A 14,508-nucleotide genomic window follows, 5' to 3' on the forward strand; every position below is an offset into this window, starting at 1 on the left:
TACATCTGACAATGAAAATAAGCTTTCATTCTATCTGTCTAGTCTGGATTACAGCTTGGATCCCAGCATTGAAAAAACAGTATGTCATCCTTCTGTAGCCTCTTACTCTGCCTTTCAAAAACTAACCACTGTAGTATGTTTAAGACAATATGCAATAACTCACTTCTCTTGTCTTCTTTGCATTTAGCTATACTTATGATATTGAAGCTGTCAGCTGTGATGAAGCTCTTGTAGATGTGACAGCAATTTGTGCAGAAACTGGGCTGACACCCGATGAGATAGCAACTGTTATTCGCTCTGAAATCAAAGAAAAAACAAAATGCACTGCATCAGTTGGAATGGGTACGTAGCTAAGCAATAGAAATTGCACCTTTAAATTATATGTTATATATATATTTATAGCATTTTCATTTCAGAGCGGCTGCAGGACATGCTTTTAGGGGAGGGTGAACAGCCAGAGGTTGTGGTCCACATTGGGACCACTGACATAGGTAGGAAAAGGGATGAGGTCCTGAAAGCAGATTTTAGGTAGTTAGGAAGGGAATTAAAAGCACGACCTCAAGAGCAGTAATCTCAGGATTATTCACAGTGTCACGTGCTAGTGAGCATAAGAATAGGAAGACGGAGCAATTCAACACTTGGCTGGAGAAATGGAGTAGGAGGGAGGGCTTTAGATTTCTGAGGCATTGGGATCGGTTCTGGGGCAGATGAGATCTATACAGGAAGGACGGATTACACCTTAACAGGACTGGGACTAATGTCCATGCAGGGAGGTTTGCTGGTGCTGGTGGGGAGGGTTTAAACTAGATTGGCAGGGGGGTGGGAACCTGAGGGGAAATTCAGAGTGCAGAGGAGAAAAACTGGCAGTGGGAAGTACTGAAGTATCAACTGGTAACGATATATCAGAGAGTAGATTCAAGATAGATAGAATACTTGGAAAGTTTGATAGAATTAGAGTAGGCAATAGTAAGTCATTAGATGGGGTCAGAATAAGGGGGAAAGTAAAACAACCTAAATCAGGACTAATGTGCATGTATGTCAACACACAGTGTGTGGTTAATAAGATTGGTGAACTACAGGCATAAGTTAACAAATGGAATTACAATATTATTGCTATAACAGCGAGTTGGCTCAAAGAAGGGCAAGACTGGGCTTTAAATATTCCTGGGTGCAAGGTGTTTAGAGACAGGAAAGGAAGAAAAGTTGGGGGGGAGTGGCAATATTGAATAAAGATGGCATTACAGTACTGGAGAAAGAGAGGGTGTTCCAGAGGGGTCAAGGATGGAATCTCTCTTGCTAGAGGTAAGGAATGAAAAAGGTGCAATAGCATTGATTGCTGCAGTATATAGACCACTTACTAGTGAAAGGGATGTGGAGAAACAAATTTGCAAAGAAATTACAGAGAGGTGCAAGAAGTATAGAGTAATCATAATGGGGGACTTCAATTATCCAAATATATACTGGGATAGGAATAGTACAAAAGGACAAGAGGGGCGAGAGTTCCTGGAATGTGTTCTGCAGCAGTATGTTTCCAGTCCAACAAAAGGGCATGTACTTTTGGACCTGGTTCTGGGGAATGAGTTGGCCCAAGTGGATCAAATATCAGTGGAAGAGCTTCTAGGGGACAGTGACCATTGTATCATAAGATTTAGGTTAATCATGGAAAAGGACAGGGAACAATCCAGAGCAGGAATAATTGGGGGAAAGCCAACATCAATGGGATAAGAATGCACCTGAGTCGAGTGAGTTGGAATCAAATGTTGGCAGAAAAGTGGCTGAACAATGGGCCACCTTCAAAGGAAAAGGTATTGCAGGCAATGTCAAAGTGTATTCTCTTGAAGTGGAAAGGTGGGACAAATAAATCCAGAGCACCCTGGATGACGAGATAGAGGTAAAGGTGAAAAGCAAGAAGTGCATGTACGACAGATGTCAGGTAGAGAATAAAATGGAGAATCAGGCTGAATATAGAAGAACCAGAGGGGAAGTGAAGAAACTAGTAAGAAAAGCAAGGAGAAAGCATGAAAAGAGGCTGACATTGAACATAAAAGGGAATCCCAAGGTCTTCTATAAGCATGTAAATAATAAAAAGGTGGTAAAAGAAAGAACAGGGTCGGTTATGGACAAAAAAGGGGACTTGAATGTGGAGGCTGGAGAAATGGCAGAGGTGTTGAATGAGTACTTTGCATTGTCTTTACAAAGGAAAAAGATGCTACCCAGGCCGAGGTGAGAGAGGAGGTAACTGGTATGCCAGAAAAACTTGCAACTGAGAGGAAGGAGGTGTTGGAAAGGCTATCTTTATTTAAAATAGATAAGGCACCAGGATTGGATGAGATGCATCCAAGGGTACTGGGAGAAGTGAGAGTGGAAATTGCAGAGGCACTAGTGATAATCCTCGTCTCCCTTAGACACAGGGGAAGTGCCAGAAGACTGGAGAATTAAGAACATTATGCCCTTATTCAAAAAGAAGTGCAAGGATAAAGCCGCAGCTACAGACAAGTCACTTTGACCTCAGTGGTAGGGAAACTTCTGGAAACTATAGTACAGGATAAAATCAATAGTCACTTAGACAAGTGCAAGACAATTAAGAGAAAAGCAAAAAACTGCGGATGCCGGAAATCCAAAACAAAAATAAAAATACCTGGAAAAACTCAGCAGGTCTGGCAGCATCTGCGGAGAGGAACACAGTTAACGTTTTGAATCCATATGACTCTTCAACAGAATAAGTAAAAATAGAAGAGAGGAGAAATATAAGCTGGTTTAAGGGGGCGTGGGACAAGTAGAGCTGGATAGAGGGCCAGTGATAGGTGGAGATAGCCAAAAGATGTCATAGACAAAAGGACAAAGAGGTGTTGAAGGTGGTGATATTATCTAAGGAATGTGCTAATTAAGGGTAGAAAGCAGGACAAGCAAGGTACAGATAGCCCTAGTGGGGGTGGGGTGAAGGAATCGAGAAAGGCTAGAAGTTAGAGATAAAACAATGGGTGGAAATACATTTAAAAATAATGGAAATAGGTGGGAAAAGAAAAATCTATATAAATTATTGGGGGAAAAGGGGGAGGGGGTCGGAAAGGGGGTGGGGATGGAGGAGAGAGTTCATGATCTAAAATTGTTGAACTCAATATTCAGTCCGGAAGGCTGTAAAGTGCCTAGTCAGAAGATGAGGTGCTGTTCCTCCAGTTTGCGTTGAGCTTCACTGGAACAATGCAGCAGGCCAAGGACGGACATGTGGGCATGAGAGCAGGGTGGAGTGTTGAAATGGCAAGCAACAGGGAGGTCTGGGTCATGCTTGCGGACAGACCAAAGGTGTTCTGCAAAGCGGTCACCCAGTCTGTGTTTGGTCTCTCCAATGTAGAGGAAACTGCATTGGGAGCAACGAATGCAATAGACTAAATTGAGGGAAGTGCAAGTGAAATGCTGCTTCACTTGAAAGGAGTGTTTGGGCCCTTGGACGGTGAGGAAAGGGGAAGGTGCAACCGCAGGTGTTGCACCTTCTGCGGGTGCATGGGAAGGTGCCGTGGGAGGGGGTTGAGGTGTAGGGGGTGATGGAAGAGTGGACCAGGATGTCCAGGAGGGATTAAGTGAACTCCTCCAAATAAAAGATGTGGCTGTGGGTACTTGCATGGGCCCCAGCTATGCCGTCTCTTTATGGGGTATGTGGATCATTCCTTGTTACAGTCCTACTCCGGCCCCCTCCCACAACTCTTTCTCCCGTACATCGATGATTACTTCGGTGCTGCTTCATGCTCTCGTCTGGACCTGGAAAAATTTATTAATTTTGCTTCCAATTTCCACCCCTCCGTCATTTTCACATGGTCCAGCTCTGACACTTCCCTTCCCTTCCTTGACCTCTCTGTCTCAATTTCTGGTGATAGACTGTCCACCAATATCCATTACAAGCCTACCGACTTCCACAGCTACCTTGACTACAGCTCCTCACACCCCGCTTCCTGTAAGGACTCCATCCCAATCTCTCGGTTCCTTTGCCTCCGTCGCATCTGTTCTGATGATACCACTTTCCAAAACAGTTCCTCTGACGTCTTCCTTCTTCCTTAACCGAGGTTTTCCACCCACGGTGGTTGACAAGGCCCTCAACCATGTCCGGCCCATCTCCAGCGCATCCGCCCTCACACCTTCCTCTCCCTCCCAGAAACATGATAGGGTCCCCCTCGTCCTCACTTATCATCCCACCAGCCTCCGCATTCAAAGGATCATCCTCCGCCATTTCCGCCAACTCCAGCATGATGCCACCATCAAACACATCTTGCCTTCACCACCCCCCACCCCCCGGCGGCATTCCGCAGGGATCGTTCCCTCCGGGACACCCTGGCCCACTCCTCCATCACCCCCTACACCTCAACCCCCTCCCAAGGCACCTTCCCATGCAACTGCAGAAGGTGCAACACCTGCCCCTTTACTTCCCCTCTCCTCACCGTCCAAGGGCCCAAACACTCCTTTCAAGTGAAGCAGCATTTCACTTGCACTTCCCTTAATTTAGTCTACCACACTCATTACTCCCAATGCGGTTTCCTCTACATTGGAGAGACCAAACGCAGACTGGGTGACTGCTTTGCAGAACACCTTTGGTCTGTCCGCAAGCATGACCCAGACCTCCCTGTCGCTTGCCATTTCAACACTCCACCCTGCTCTCATGCCCACATGTCCGTCCTTGGCCTGCTGCATTGTTCCAGTGAAGCTCAACGCAAACTGGAGGAACAGCACCTCATCTTCCGACTAGGCACTTTACAGCCTTCCAGACTGAATATTGAGTTCAACAATTTTAGATCATGAACTCTCTCCTCCTTCCCCACCCCCTTTCCGATCCCCCTTTTTTTTCTAATAATTTATATAGATTTTTCTTTTCCCATCTATTTCCATTATTTTTAAATGTATTTCCACCCATTGTTTTATCTCTACCTTTTAACCGTTTTCGATTCCTTCACCCCACCCCACCCCCACTAGGGCTATCTGTACCTTGCTTGTCCTGCTTTCTACCCTTAATTAGCACATTCCTTAGATAATATCACCACCTTCAACGCCTCTTTGTCCTTTTGTCGATGACATCTTTTGGCTGTCTCCACCTATCACTGGCCCTCTATCCAGCTCTACTTGTCCCACGCCTTCTTAAACCAGCTTATATTTCACCTCTCTTCTATTTTTACTTAGTTCTGTTGAAGAGTCATACGGACTCAAAATGTTAACTGTGTTCCTCTCCACAGATGCTGCCAGACCTGCTGAGTTTTTCCAGGTATTTTTATTTTTGTGCAGGACAATTAAGGAAAGCCAGCATGGATTCATCAAGGGAAAATCATGTTTAACTAACTTGCTGGAGCTTTTTGAGGAGGTAACAGAGAAGGTTGATAAGGGAAACATTGTTGATGTGATGTATATGGATTTTCAAAGGACATTTGATACAGTGCTACACAACAGAATCGTGAGCCAAATTCTAGGTCATGGAATAAAAGGGAAAGTAGGCATTTGGATAAGAAGTTGGTTGAGTGACAGGAAACAGAGTAGTGATAAATTGTTGTTTTTCAGATTGGAGGAAGGTTTGTAGTGGAGTTGCCTAGGGGTCAGTGTTGGGACCCTTGCTTTTCCTGATACATATTAATGACATATTAATAATGTGGTGTGCAGAGCATGATTTCAAAATTTGCAGATGATACGAAGATTGGAAATGTTGTCAACTATTATGGGGATAGTCTTGAACATCAAAAGGACATAGACATGTTGGTGGATTGGGCAGACAAGTGACATGAAATTCAATGTAGAAAAGTTTGAGGTGATTCATTTTACCATGAAAGATATGGTAAATAAAGGGAGAGCCTCCAAAGGAGACACTGGAACAGAGGGACATTGGTATATACATACATAGGTCATTGAAGATGGCAGGGCATGTTGAGAGAGCAATTAGTAAAACATATAATATCTTTGGCTTTATTAATAGGGTCATTGAGTACAAGAGTAAAAAGGTCATGTTGAACTTGTATAAAACACTAGTTAGATCTCATCTAGAGTACTGCATCCAGTTCTGGGCGCCATACTTGAGGAAGGATGTGAAGGCATTGAAGAGAGTCCAGAGGAGATTCACATGATTGATTCCAGGGATAAAGAACTGTAGCTATGAGGTTAGATTGGAGAGGCTGGGACTCTTTTCCCTGGAAAAAAGGAGGCTGAGCGGAGATTTGATAGAGGTATTCAAGACCCTGAGAAGCATGGACAGAGTAAATAGTGATAAACTGTTCCCACTCAAGAGAACATCAATAACTAGAGGTCACAGATTCAAAATAATTGGAAAAAGGAGTAAATGTGTTGTGAGGAATTTTTTTTCTTTACCTGGAGAATGGTTGGAGTCTGGAACAAATTTCTTGAAAGGGTGGTAGAGGCAAGCTTGATCGAGGTATTCAAAAGGGAATTGGATTACTACCTGAAAGGAAAGAATGTGCAAGGTTACGGGGATATGGCAGGGGAGTGGGACTAGGTGGAATGCACTGGAGTGCTGCTTTGGGCTGCATTTGAGTGCTTCACTTGAAGTTTGGTGAGTGAGGGAGTTTTAAGGGTTAACTTAATTTAAGGATTAATTTCTATCTGCAGTCTAGTCTTTCTTTAATTAAGCAATTAACTAAAAGTTGTCCTTTGGGTTGGGAGAAGGTGAGTTTTAGTCCAGCTTTAAAACAGGGCTCATTCAGGCTCTGCTTGCAGCTAGATAATTAGTTAACTGGCATAAACAGGTTTTCAGAAGCTAGATTCAGACAGCATAAAAGCAAGCCATCTACAGTGCTACTTTATCTGCACTGGAGTGCTGCTTTGGGCTGCATTTGAATGCTTCAGTTGGAGTTTGGTGAGTGAGGGAGCTCTATGAAGAGGGAAGGAGGTGATCCTTTCATTTTCTACCTTTCCTCAGAAAGAAGAGCAGCGGCCTTGGTAAGTAGGACTTGGTGAGTATTTCTACTATCCTTAATATTCTCTAAACTAGAGGAAATAAAAATAAAGGGAGTAATTTAAGGGTACGTCATGATGGGGCAGCTTGCTCATGGGGAATGCTCCTCCTGTGCAATGTGAGAAGTCAGAGACACGTCCAGTGCCCATGGTGACCTCATGTGCAGGAAGTGTCTCCAGCTGCAGCTACTTGTTTAAGATCTGGAGCAGCGGCTGGAGTCACTGTGGAGCATCTGCAAGGATGAGACCTTTGTGGATAGCATGTACAGTGAGGTAGCCACACCGCGAGTAAAGAGTGTGCAGGCAGAAAGGGAATGGGTGACCGCCAGACAGAATAAAGGCACTAGGCAGGTAGTGCAGGAGTCCCCTGTGTCCATCTCCCTCTTTAACAGATTTTCCATTTTGGATACTGCTGGGGGAGATGGTTTCTCAGGGGAGTGCAGCAAGAGCCAAGTCCGTGGCAACACGAGTGGCTCAGCTGCACAGGGGACGGAGAAAAATAGTAAGAGAGCAATAGTGACAGGGGTTTCTATCATAAGGGGAACAGATGGACGTTTCTGCTGCCGCAGGCGTGACACAAGGCTGGTATGTTGCCTTCCTGGTGTGAGGTCAGGGACGTTACTGAGTGGCTGCAGGATATTCTGAAGGGGGAGGGTGAACAGCCAGAGGTCGTGGTACATGTCAGTACCAACGACATAGGTAAAAAGAGGGATGAGGTCCTGCAGCAGAATATAGGGAGCTAGGAAATAAATTAAAGAGCAGAACCTTAAAGGCAGCAATCTCAGGATTACATCAGTGCCATGTGCTGGTGAAATCAGGAATAGACAGGATGAATAAGTGGCTGGAGAGATGGTGTAGGAGGGAGGGATTTAGATTTCTGAGGCATTGGGACCGATTTTGGGGAAGACGGGACCTGTACAAGCTGGACGTATTGCACCCCAGCAGGACCAGGACCAGTATCCTCATTGAGGTATTTGCTAGTATTGTGGGAGAGAGTTTAAACTAGAGTGGCAGGGGGGTGGGAACCTGAGTGGGGAGACAAAAGAGAGGGAAGCAAGGATAGAAATGAGAGACAGAAAAGGAAAAAGCAGAAGTGGAAGGCAGAGGAAACAAGAGCTAGCAGCAAATAAGGCCATAGTACAAAAAAAGTGTGTAAAAAGACAAGTCTAAAGGCACTGTATTTGAATGCACGGATAATTTGCAATAAGCTAGACGAGTTGACAGTGCAAATAGATGTAAATGGGTACGATATAATTGCAATTGCAGAGACATGGCTGCAGGGTGACCAAGGCTGGGAATTGAATATCCAAGGGTATTTGATATTTAGGGTAGGCAAAAAGGCAAAGGAGGTGGTGTGGCATTGTTAGTTAAGGATGAAATCAGTGCAGTAGTGAAAGAGGATATTGGAACAGAAAATTTAGATGTAGAATCAGTCTGAGTGGAGCTAGGAAGCAACAAGGAGCGGAAAACATTAGTGGGAGTTGTACATAGGCCTCCAAACAGTAGTGGTAAGGCAGGGAATGGCATTAAACAGTAAATTAGAGATGCATGTAACAGGGGTGTTACAGTAATCATGGCTGACTTTAATCTACATATAGACTGGGCAAAGCAAATTAGCAATAATACTGTGGCAGATGAATTCCTGGAATGTGTATGAGATGGTTTTTTAGACCAGTACGTCGAGGAACCGACTAGGGGACAGGCAATAGTAAATTTGGCTTCATGCATTGAGAAGGGGTTAATTAATAATCTTGTATGGTGTTCTTTAGGGAACAGTGACCATAAAATAGATAGAATTCTTCCTTAAGTTGGAAAGTGAAGTAGTCCAATCCAAACTAGGGTCCTAAATCTAAACAAATGAAACTACGACGGTATGAGGCGTGAGTTGGCTAAGATAGATTAGGGAACTTCATTAAAAGGCATGACGGTGGATTGGCAATGGCTAATATTTAAGGAACGAATGTATGCATTGCAACAGCTATATATTCCTTTCTAGTGCAAAAACACAACAGGAAAAGAGGCCCAACCCTGGCTAACAAAAGAAATTAAGGATAGTATTAGATCCAATAAAGAGGAGTGATATAATGTTGCTAGAAAAAGAAGCAAGCCTGAGAATTGGGAGCAGTTTAGAATTCAGCAAAGGAGGACCAAGAGATTGATTAAGAGGAGAAAAATTGAGTATGAGAGTAAATATGCAAGGAACATAAAAGTGGACTGTAAAAGCTTTTCTAAGTATGTAAGAAGAAAAAGATTAGTGAAGACAAATGTAGGTCCCTTACAGTCCAAAACAGGAGAAAATATAATAGAAAACAAGGATAGGGCAGAGCAATTAAATAAATACTTCAGTTATGCCTTCATGGAGAAGGACACAAATAACTTCCCAGAGATACTAGGGAACCAAAGGTCTAGTCAGAAGGAGGAATTAAAGGAAATTAGTATTACTGAAAAAACAGTGCTGGAGAAATTAATGGGACCGAAAGCTGATAAATCCCCAGGGCCTGATAATCTACATCCCAGGGTACGAAAGGAGGTGGCCATGGAAATAGTGGATGCATTGGTTGTCATCTTCCAAAATTCTGTAGCTTCTGAAACAGTCCCGGCAGATTGGAGGGTGGAAAATGTAACTTCACTATTTAAAAAAAGAGGGAGGGAATAAACAGAGAATTACAGACCGGTTAGCCTAACATTAATGGTAGGGAAAACGCTAGAGTCTATTATAAAGGATGCAATAACAGGACACTTCAAAAATTTCAACAGGATTTGGCAAAGTCAAAAACAAAAAACTACTGCAGATGCTGGAAATCCAAAACAAAAACAGAATTACCTGGAAAAACTCAGCAGGTCTGGCAGCATCGGCGAAGAAGAAAAGAGTTGACGTTTCGAGTCCTCATGACCCTTCAGCAGAACTGAGTAAAGTTGTTCTGCTGAAGGGTCATGAGGACTCGAAACGTCAACTCTTTTCTTCTCCGCCGATGCTGCCAGACCTGCTGAGGTTTTCCAGGTAATTCTGTTTTTGTTTTGGCAAAGTCAACATGGATTTATGAAAGGGAGATCATGTTTGACAAACCTACTGGAGTCTTTTGAGGATGTAACTAGCAGAATAGATAAGGGAGAAGCAGTGGATGTGGTGCATTTGGATTTTCAGAAAGCTTTTGATAAAGTCCCACATAAGAGGTTAGTGTGCAAAATTAAAGCACATGGGATTGGGGGTGATATATTGGCATGGATTGAGAATGGGTTAGCAGACAGGAAACATGGGATTGGAGGTAATATATTGGCATGGATTGAGAATTGGTTAGCAGACAGAAAACAAAGTAGGAATAAATAGGTCTGTTTTGGAATGGCAGGCGATGACTAGTGGGATATCGCAGGGATCAGTGCTTGAGCCCTAGCTATTCATAATATATATCAAGGATTTAGATGAGGGAACCAAATGTAATTTTCCAAGTTTGCTGACGACACAAAACTAGGTGGGAATGCAAACAGTAAGGGGGATGTTAAGAGGCTTCAAGGTGATTTAGACATGTTGAATGAGTGGGCAAATACATGGCAGAAGCAGTATAACATAGATAATTGTGAAGTTATCCACTTTGGTAGTAAAACAGAATGGCAGAGTATTATTTAAATGGTGATAGATTGGGAAATGTTGATGTACAAAGGGACCTGGGTGTTCTTGTACACCAATCACTGCAAGCAAGCATACAGGTGCAGCAAGCAGTTAAGAAGGCAAATGGTATGCTGGCCTTCAATGTGAGAGGACTTAAGTACAGGAGCAAGGATGTTCTTACTGCATCTATACAGGGCCTTGGTGAGACCGCACCTGGAGTATTGTGTGCAGTTTTGGTCTCCTTACCTAAGAAAGGATATACTTGCCATAGAGGGAGTGCAACGTAGGTTCACCAGATTGATTCCTGGGATGGCAGGATTGTTGTATGAGGAGAGGTTGGGTCGACTAGGCCTGTATTCACTGGAGTTTAGAAGAATAAGAGGAGATCTCATTGAAACGTATACAATTCTGACAGGGATGGACAGACCGGATACAGGGATGATGTTTCCTGTGGCTGGGGTTCTAGAACAAGGGGTCACAATCTCAGGATACGGGGTAGGCCATTTAGGACTGAGATGAGGAGAAACTTCTTCACTCACAGAGTGGGGAACCTGTGGAATTCTCTATCACAGAAGGCTGTGGAGGCCAAGTCACTGTATATATTTAAGAAGGAAATAGATTTCTAGACTTTAAAGGCATCAAGAGGTATGGGGAGAGAGCAGGCATATGGCGTTGAGATAGAGGATCAGCCATGATCATATTGAATGGCGAAGCAGGTTCAAAGGGCCAAATGACCTATTCCTATTTTTCTATGTTTCTTTTAGAGAGCCAGTGCAGACTTGATGAGCTGAATGGCCTCCTTCTGCACTGTAAAGATTCTTTGAAGGCAGGATATATATGTGCCTAAGAGGGGGTGTACCAAAGCTTCACTAGATTCCAAGTATAAGAGGGGATCTTCGATGAGAAGAGATGGAGTAAAATGGGTCTCGAGTTCAGAAGAATTAAACATGTCATTGAAATTGACATAAAATTGTCAGAGGGTTTGACGAATAGATGCTGAGAGGCTGTTCCTCCTGGCAGAAGGGTCTACAAATAGGGGTCATAGTCTCAGTATAAGGAGACGGCTGTTTAGGACTGAGATGAGAAATTTTGTCACTCATGCATTGGATAATCTTTAGAGTTCTGTACTCCAGAGAGCTGTGGATGCTCAATCAATGAGCATACTCAAGACTGAGATGCCTGATTTTTAGGCACAAAGAAAATCAAGAGATGTGAGGATATGGCAAGAGAGATTTTATTTTATTTGTTCACAAGATGTGGGCATCACTGGCAAGGCCAACATTTATTGTCCATCCCTTAGTGCCCTTGAGAAGGTGGTGGTGAGCTGCCTCCTTGAAACTCTGCATTCGTGCGATGGAAGTAGACACACATCACTGTTAGATAGGGCATTCCAGGATTTTGACCTAGCATCAATGAAGGAATAGCGATATATTTCCAAGTCAGGATGGTGTATGACTTCGAGCAGAGCTTGTAGATGATGGTGTTCCCCTGTGCCTAGATGTCCTTGTTCTTCAAGGTGATAAAGGTCATGTGGTTGGCAGATGCTGTCGAAAAGCTTTGGCGAGTTGCAGCATGCATCATGTGGATGGTACACACTGCAGCTCGGTCATATTTGCTGGAAGTCAATCATTTCAGTCCCAGAACATCACTGCAGTAGCCCCTCAGGATAGTGCCCTTGGTCCAACCATTTGTAACTGTTTCATCAATGACTTTTCTTTCTTTGTAAGAGAAGCTCGTTGATGATTACACAGTATTCAATTCCATTCCTAGCTCCCTTGGCGGAACCCAATCTCAGCATCGATGTACGGATTATTGGTGTGTAAATTACCCTCAATAGCACTGTTGATAACACCTTCCATCAGTTTACTGATTGACAGTAGATTGATGGGGTGGTTATCAGCCAGGTTAGATTTGTCCAGTTTTTTGTGAAGAGGACATACTTGGGTAATTTTCCACTTTGTTGGCTGAATGCCAGTATTGTAGCTGTACTGGAATGCTTGAGTAGAGGCACTGTACTTTCTGGATCACTTCTTTTCTACAATCAGGGTCTAGTTGGGGTCCATAGCCTTTTCTGCATCTAATGCCCGCAGCAGTTCCTTGGTGCCATGTGGTGTGAATCAAATTAGCTAATGACTGGCATCTGCGATGCTGGGGCACTCAGGAGGAGGCCAAGATGGATCATTCACTTAGCACTTCTAGTTGAAACTCGTGACAGATGCTCTACCCTTGCCTTTTGCACTGACATACTGGGTTCCACTGCCATTGAGGATGTAGAAGTTCTTGGAGCTACCTCCTCCAAATAGCTATTTGATTGTCCACCATTCACAACTGAAGTTGATACACTGCACTTTGATCTGATCCTATGGCCGTGGGATCACATGTTGCTTCTGCTGTTAGCAATCCTGTAGTCCTCTGTTCTAGCTTCATCAAGTTGGCACCTCATGTTTTGGTATGCCTGGTGCTGTTTCTGATATGTTCCAAACTGCTCATTGAACCAGGCTGATCCCTTGCTTCATACTAATGGTACATTGAGGGATATCCTGGGCCAGGAAATTACAGATTGTGATTGAAACAATTCTTCTACTGCTGATGGCCCACAGCACCTCCATGAATTCCCAGTTTTGAGCTGCCAGATGTGCTCTGAATCTGTTGCATTTAGAACAGTGATAGTGCCACAGAACATGATAGAGGGTGCCCTGAGTGTGGAGATGGAACTTCAACTCCACAAGGATTGTGCGATGAACACTCCTATCAATACTGTAATGGAGCAATGCATCTGCAACAGGTAAATTGACGAAGATAAGGTCAAGTAAGCTTTTTCCTTATGTTGTTTCTCTCAGTACCTACCACAGACCCAGCCTGGCAGCCATGTCTGTCAGGACATAGCCAGCTCAGTCAATAGCGGTACTAATGAGCCACTCCTGGTGATAGACGTTGAAGTCCCTTACCCATAGTATAATCTGTGCCCTGCGACCCCCAGTGCTTCTTCCAAGCAGTGTTCAACGTGGAGCAGTACTGATTGATCATCTGAGAAGGTGGTAGGTGATAACAGCCGAAAGTTTCCTTGTCCATCCTAGACCTGATGCCATGAGGTCTGGACTCAATATTGAAGACCCCCAGGGCCACTCCGTCTTGACTGTATACCACTGTGTTGCCACCTCTGGTGGTCTACCCTGCCAGCGGAACCAGTCTTTTAGCTGTTACTTGACTAGTCTGTGGCACACATGCTCAAACATTAGCGAGGAAAATTTTGCCAGATCACCCGGGCTGGATGCACATTTACTATGTTCAGTGCCTAGGTTGATGTCAGGTGATCTGTTCAGTTTTATTCTTATACTTTGTAGCACTTTGATACAACTGATGGCTTGCTCAGCCATTTCAGAGGGAAGTTCAGAGTCAACCACATTGCTATGGATAGGAATCAGAAAGGGAGGAAACGCGATAAGGATGGAAGATTTCCTTCCCTGAAGGACTATAGTGAACCAGATGTGTTTTTACGGCCATCCGGTACTTTCATGGTCACTATTTACTGAACTAGCTTTTTATTCAGATTTACGTAATTAGCTGTATTATTCTAGATATTAAAGATATCAAGGGATATGGATATAGTGTGGGAAAATGGCATTGAGGTACAAGATCAGCCATGACCTAATTGAATCGTGGAGCAGGCTCGAGGAGCCAAACGGCCACTCCTGCTCCTTTGTTCCTAACTGAATTTAAATTCCCCTGCTGTCATGGGATTTGAACTCTTGTCTCTGGTTCATTATTCCAGGCCTGTGGATTGCTGGTCCAGTAACATAGTGTAACCACTATGCTGCCATACCCATGACATAGAAGTTCAGCCATGATCGTACTGAATGGCAAAGCAAGCTTGATAGGCTGCGTGGCCTATCTAGCTCCTATTTCTTATGTTCTTATGACACTTTGAAATAGTCAGCTGCATGTGTTCTATCTCACATAAAGCC

General features: G+C 43.8%; 1 protein-coding gene across 2 annotated transcripts in view; it reads left to right on the forward strand.

The window, feature by feature from the left end:
- Window positions 1-14,508, forward strand: part of rev1 (REV1 DNA directed polymerase) — a 140,409-nt gene that overhangs the window by 40,266 nt on the left and 85,635 nt on the right. For both annotated transcript variants that reach the window (XM_078545666.1, XM_078545667.1), the window contains one exon: window positions 188-342. In XM_078545666.1, coding sequence (XP_078401792.1) covers window positions 188-342 — 155 coding nt within the window. The remainder of the gene's footprint in view (window positions 1-187; window positions 343-14,508) is intronic.

The sequence above is a fragment of the Cetorhinus maximus genome, chromosome 7 (assembly GCF_964194155.1).
Source record: "Cetorhinus maximus chromosome 7, sCetMax3.hap1.1, whole genome shotgun sequence".
NCBI lineage: Eukaryota > Metazoa > Chordata > Chondrichthyes > Lamniformes > Cetorhinidae > Cetorhinus > Cetorhinus maximus.